General features: G+C 40.7%; 1 protein-coding gene across 3 annotated transcripts in view; it reads right to left on the bottom strand.

The window, feature by feature from the left end:
* Positions 1 to 1,769: 1,769 nt before the first annotated feature.
* Positions 1,770 to 7,138, bottom strand: part of LOC120551313 (vesicle-fusing ATPase-like) — a 31,850-nt gene continuing 26,481 nt past the window's right edge. For all 3 annotated transcript variants that reach the window (XM_039788633.1, XM_039788634.1, XM_039788635.1), the window contains 3 exons: positions 3,696 to 3,751; positions 3,389 to 3,461; positions 1,770 to 2,084 (listed from right to left, as the gene is read on the bottom strand). In XM_039788633.1, the coding sequence (XP_039644567.1) occupies positions 3,431 to 3,461; positions 3,696 to 3,751 (87 nt within the window). In that variant the 3' untranslated portion in view covers positions 1,770 to 2,084; positions 3,389 to 3,430. The remainder of the gene's footprint in view (positions 2,085 to 3,388; positions 3,462 to 3,695; positions 3,752 to 7,138) is intronic.

Genomic DNA, 7,138 nt, shown 5'->3' with positions numbered 1-7,138 from the left:
TTATAAATATTATTTATTATACAATGTATATATCTGTATGACTGAACTAAGATTATATATTTGAAGAACAAAACTGTCTCATGTTTTTTGCTTTATAGCTAGCAGTGCGCACACACACACACACACACACACACACACACACACACACACACACACACACACACACACACACACACACACACACACACACACACACACACACACACACACACACACACACACACACACACACACACACACACACACACACACACACACACACGTCAACACATGCATAATCTCTGTCCAACTCACAGGGACGTATACAGTGAATTTTCTAAATTGTTGTCCGCCCACCCCAACAGGGGAGGAAATAAAAGGGGATACAATAAATCTTTTTATTTATTTTTCAGCTTGTCTCTGTGCATAACATTTATTTTTTCTCTTACATGTCTCTACGACGTGGCACTTTAGACAGCCAATCAGCAGCATTATTAGATCTTGGTAGAAGCATGCTGCGTGCCAATAGGCTCACTGACACTGATGACATTTACTCATAAGGTATTGAAATTGGGTAATGAATGACGAGGCTTTTTTGCGATACTTAAGAGGCAATTCGGTCACACACACACACACACACACACACACACACACACACACACCCCCCCCCAGTGGCTCGACTTTTCAAGAGCATGGACCATTTCCTCTTGTCTGTTTGATAAAATATACAGTGCCCAGCTGTTTTAGTGAATTACTGAACTATACACTAAATTATTAAACTAATTATATTTGTATTGAGAGATTGACTAACACGTTGCTGGTTTTGGTCTTTTCGTGGGATTTCTTATCAAAAATATAAAATTAAGCGTGTAATTTGAACTATTACATTGGCTGCTAATTTGCATAATAAAGTTACATTTTAGAGCAAATCTATTAGTTAATTGGTGATCCAGATGAGGTGACATGATTACATGCCAATCATCCAAAACATAGCAGAATTATGGCATATAAAATTGAAACGGAAAGGAAAGCAATGGTTAAAGCTGATAATCCCCAAGCTCTAGTTTATTTCACTCGTATGTATAAAAGAGGGAAGACCACACGCAGCAAGAGAGTTTCCATTTGTAGCATTATCATGAGGGAAGAGCTACCGACACCTGAAACCCTGGATCAAGATGGATCCCATCCACTGCAGACATGCTGCAGTAGCTACTTGGATAAATAAAAAGGTCGGACTGTTTTGTTGTTGAGCTGTGCAGAGATTGCACAACGTACTGTAGATGCTGTGGAGGTTAACCGCAAATGTCTCAGTAGGTTCATCTCATTATGAGATGTCAAATTTCTCATAATTAAGAGATAATTACGCTAGATTATAATTATAAAAGACACATCCCTATGATTTAAAACGCGCCATAAATATGAGAGCAACACTTTGTCATGAAAACAGCTGGTGCTAGACGGTTCGTTTTCTTGTGTGGTGCGAGAGTTTTCATACGGACTGTGGTGAATTAAGGGAGGTTTTGGAGAATTGAGGGGAATCTCCATTTATAAAAAAGGAGTGCTCGTTTAGGTCATCATTAATTCCAGATACTACAGAGGTTCTTGTTAGTAATAGAATCAATTTATTCATAAAATATAAAGGTCAGACATGAGCAAGTACATAACAAAGAACAAAGTGAGATCTTTAAGTGTAACCATGTCCTGGAATGATCAGATTACAAATCTGTGCACACAAATACGGCCTATATAATCAAACAGTGTTTGTGCATGCACATGTACCTGCCATGGAGATTTTTATATATATATATATATAATATAATATATATATAACTGATGGAGTGCTTGGGGCATCACATGGAGATTACAGCACTAGTCTTCGGCAAATACAATATACACAGATACCACAAACACGGCTTACTTCTCCTATTTTACATGTTCACATAGTGCTGAAGAGGAGGATGTTGCCTGGTTTCAGAAAGCTGCAGTGCAGAGAGAAGTGCACAGAGCTTCAGGGATGGGAGGGAAGGATGCAGAAAGAGAGATGGAAACGTTGTCTCGCTTGCTTCCTCCTGCCAGCCTCTTTCAGGCTTCCCGTTCCTCAGCGACTGAGTGATCAGAGACAAATAGAAGTGAGAAGAAGAGACAGGCAAAGGAGACATGCCGCCACAAGAGAGCACCTGTCTAGTCGACCTATTTTTAGGCACGCTGTGCGCTAGCTATACCATAAGCCTCGGAGGCTGTGATGTGATGAGAAGCAAAGCTCTGGCTGCAAGTTGAAAAGTTTCTGTTGTTCATCATCACCGTGGGCAGCCTGTCCTCATGAGGGTGCATCTCAAAAAAGCAGGATTAGCAAGTTAGCCAGATAACTTAAAAAAAAAAAAAAAAAAAAAGAGAAATATCTTTGCCATTATCACCATGTGGATACAGGACACTAATTTCACAGTTATCTGAAGAACATCCTAATCCTATTTGGTGAAATTGTTTATGGTGCCCACATGGGACTAAACTAAATAGTCACTGTGGACATCAATACAATCACAACCTACAGTACAAGTACAGTTAAGCAGGCTTACCCTGAATCATCTTTAATACAGACTATGGATAGCCAGAGATTGAGACTGATTAAAAGAATAGTTTTCTGTTGCTTGTCAGTCGCGTTGCGGCTGCGTGGCGTTTTCTACGTCTTTGCACGCCAGAAACGTGTCTGACGCGGCGCTGCTACGTGATTTGGATCACCCTTGTTCGACATATGGGGAGAGAGTTGTGGAAATGTACTGCACTCGAGCAGTAGCATACTTCATGTTAAAACATAAATATATACTGATTTGATTAGAGCAAAGACAACGTCGGCAGTATTGACGGCAAAATAGGCTACAGAATATTTCGTTGACCGGTGCAATAGTTGAAAATCGATAATATAATTTTTATTTTTTATTTTTTTTTATATTACATTTATATCTGCATTTATGTCAAAACCTAGAGACTTTCAAACATCAAAATGTCATTTATTAAATGTGTCAAAATGGCATATAAACATATTTTTGTGTTCTATTTTGCCTGGAAACGCTTCCAACACGCTTGCGTGTCGCGTGAGAAATAGGCGTCTGTTCTATTTCTAGCAGGCACGCCTTTTCGGCTCAGCTCGAGCCGCGCCTGAGACGTGCGGGTCACGCAGGCAGTGTGCAAGCTCTAACCTGTTAACATGGGAGCTGAAATAAAAAACGGACACGCCACGTATCTGACACGCTCACGCCACGCAGGCAGTGTGCAGGACGCCTCACTCTTTGGTCGGACTTCTGCTAGACACGACTCGTACAGGTTGCTACACCAGCTCCCTTCACCCCGGACAGGAAATGGGGGGAGTATAAAAATGTGACCACGTAGCCTGATACAGGCCTTGCAATCTTACCGTTGAAGGATCCCTCTTTTTCACTATGTGGCTCCACTGAGTCTAGATTGCCACAAACTTATCAGAACCCAGTCTGCAGGAGAAAAAAAGAAAAGACAAAATGTATATTATTAATCACACTTGATACAATGATCACAATGTAAACACTTTGCACTTCTACCAAGTTCTGTTCATTTCTCTGCTACACGTGTGAACAAAGCGTGGTGAAGGTGACAGATGTGCGTGCAGAGCGTCAGTGTTCAGGGTCACTGACGATACGGTTTTGCTCAAAAGGCAGTCGGGCTAGAGACGGGAAAGGAATACTTACGCTCCTTCGTCCTTCAGCAGACGCAGAAACTTGCTAACTCTGTAGCCAGGCTCCATCTAAAAAATAACAGACGCATTACTTTTTGGTGCATGTACGCAGATAATGTAATAAACGTGCATTTATGAATAGGTCTTATTATTTTTTTTCTTTCTGGACAAGCATCTGTTTTAGAAGCAAGGCGTTGAAACATCAGAGCAATTCGGAATAGTGGCAGGTCCTGGAGTTCACACTTCAGTTTGAACAAACAGGATTGTAGAGAAGGGGAGGTGGAGAGGAAGTAAAATTAATGGCAACCTATGCAATAACTTACAGTATGCCTGGAATTGCCTGTAGCTACTAGAGTTAAGACATGAGAGCAGTCAGAAACACTGGAATGAAAAGGAAAAACGCTAAAGAGAAGACAGAAGACGAACTATGAATGTGTGTGTAGTTGCGTGCATGTCTCGGCAAACACAGATTCATACTTCTTCAGGCTCAGAGAGAGGGGAAGGGGGGGTGCAGGGTGCAGAACATGGCTGCATTTGTGCATACCACAGCAATTACACAGCATCCAGCCTCAACAAACAGGCAGTGCACATCATCAACATACCACAGATACACAGGCAGTGGGAGAAATTAACAGCAGCCAACAGTCAGATTTAGGTCAGCTTCTGCTGCTACTGCTTGCTGCGTACAAGCCTGCTACCTGTTTTGGTAAACAAACATTATTTGGAGGCTACTGGAGTTGATTTTTTTTTTTTAAGATGACCTGGTAATTGTCTACTGAAAATTCTCATCTCAGGAGCATTTAAGAAAAGGCTGGTGTGACACAAATAAGGGATCTGCAAGAAAGCGATTTAAAAAACAGAACCCGCAGACTTTGTTACACTGACTTTGTGTTATAAATGAGTAGCCTCCCAGCCTGTGCTGAGATAACCCTGACATGACATCACTGTGACATCATCAGGGTTGATTTCTTAGACTTGACGAAGCTCTTGAGGCCTAAATCGTAAACCAGCGCTGTGGGGGAAGGTCTGGCAATGCAAGACTAAGACATGAGGAGTGGGGATAGGTTAGGGTTAGGGTGAGAATATCAGGGTAAGCCAATCAGAGTTAAAAGGTATAATTATAATATGCTGTATGCTAATGATAAATCAACACCAACAGTATCTTTGTACCTGAACCAAACCCATGAAATGGACCCCCAATCTGACAAAAAGACATTAAATCTGATCCTAGCGGAGTATAAAAGGTCCAGGTCTTCATTTACAGAGACATTATGGCAGTCAAGTTGCCACCTCTGGAGCGTGAGCGAGTGTTCTTTAAAGGTCCCATGGCATGAAAATTTCACTTTATGAGGTTTTTTAATATTAATATGCATTCCCGCAGCCTGCCTATGGTACCCCAGTGGCTAGAAATGGCGATGCCCTGGGTATCCTGCTCTGTCTTTGAGAAAATGAAAGCTCAGATGGGCCGATCTGGAATCTTCTCCTTATGAGGTCATAAGGAGCAAGGTTACCTCCCCTTTCTCTGCTTTGCCCGTCCAGAGAATTTGGCCCACCCATGAGAGAGAGACATCATGGCTTTCAAACAAGCAAAGTGGCAGTTGGTTAAGGACACACCCCCACTCTACACCTTGCCCCCCCCTCTCTCCTCCTCAATAGCTACAGACACAGAAATGGCACATCCTAAGGAAAGCTCATTGTGGGACTGGCTCTAGTGGCTGTAATTCTGCACCAATACCATACAGTATTAGGGGACCACTAAGGTCTATATAAAAGAGACTTAAGATACAGTATTAGGGGACCACTAAGGTCTATATAAAAGATACTTCAGATACAGTATTAGGGGACCACTAAGGCCTATATAAAAGATACTTCAGATACAGTATTAGGGGACCACTAAGGCCTATATAAAAGAGACTTCAGATACAGTATTAGGGGACCACTAAGGTCTATATAAAAGATACTTCAGATATAGTATTAGGGGACCACTAAGGTCTATATAAAAGATACTTCAGATACAGTATTAGGGGACCACTAAGGTCTATATAAAAGAGACTTCAGATACAGTATTAGGGGACCACTAAGGTCTATATAAAAAGAGACTTCAGATACAGTATTAGGGGACCACTAAGGTCTATATAAAAGAGACTTCAGATACAGTATTAGGGGACCACTAAGGTCTATATAAAAGAGACTTCAGATATAGTATTAGGGGACCACTAAGGTCTATATAAAAGAGACTTCAGATACAGTATTAGGGGACCACTAAGGTCTATATAAAAGATACTTCAGATACAGTATTAGGGGACCACTAAGGTCTATATAAAAGAGACTTCAGATACAGTATTAGGGGACCACTAAGGTCTATATAAAAAGAGACTTCAGATACAGTATTAGGGGACCACTAAGGCCTATATAAAAGAGACTTCAGATACAGTATTAGGGGACCACTAAGGTCTATATAAAAGAGACTTCAGATACAGTATTAGGGGACCACTAAGGCCTATATAAAAGAGACTTCAGATACAGTATTAGGGGACCACTAAGGTCTATATAAAAGAGACTTCAGATACAGTATTAGGGGACCACTAAGGCCTATATAAAAGATACTTCAGATACAGTATTAGGGGACCACTAAGGTCTATATAAAATATACTTCAGATACAGTATTAGGGGACCACTAAGGTCTATATAAAAGAGACTTCAGATACAGTATTAGGGGACCACTAAGGTCTATATAAAAAGAGACTTCAGATACAGTATTAGGGGACCACTAAGGTCTATATAAAAGAGACTTCAGATACAGTATTAGGGGACCACTAAGGTCTATATAAAAGCATCCAAAGAGCACCATGTCATGGGACCTTTAAAGCAAAAGAAATCATGTATTTACTTGAAATGCACTAGTCCTTATGACTCAAGATAAAACCACTAAGCTTCCCAAGAACACTGTGTCTCAGGGAATGATGTATGATTTTGACTTTTCACAGAACCAATCAATAAGATTAACCTAGTGTTTTGACAGGGTCAGGGCCCCTACAAAGCTTTACAAGTAAATAATGTGGGTACACAGCAAACAGCAATGTCAACAATATGCAACAAAACATAACTCTTAGGCCAAACCACAAAACCCCTAAAGGCAACTTTAAAAAAAAAAGGTCAGTACGCTATACCTACTGTATGTATCTACATACATACAACTGATGTTGAAGCCAAGAATCTGCTGTGAGTTGGTGGTCTATGTTGTTTTTTTTCCTGTTTCCACAGTTGGATGGGTTTAATGTACACGTCTGTGTTTGTTTTATTTGTACCTGCTGTATGTGTGGGATGGGTGATCTTTATTGATTTTGCTCTAAATTGTAGGCACACCAAAACCACAAGGTGTGTATGGTTGCTCTTATGAGTAGCTTCCCTCTGATTCAGAACATGTGAATGTAACTTGGAAAGCTATGCAGAACA

The sequence above is a fragment of the Perca fluviatilis genome, chromosome 21 (genome assembly GCF_010015445.1).
Source record: "Perca fluviatilis chromosome 21, GENO_Pfluv_1.0, whole genome shotgun sequence".
Taxonomy (NCBI): Eukaryota; Metazoa; Chordata; class Actinopteri; order Perciformes; family Percidae; genus Perca; species Perca fluviatilis.
Note: the sequence above shows the minus strand (reverse complement) of the source record. Positions and strands in the feature narration are given on the sequence as shown.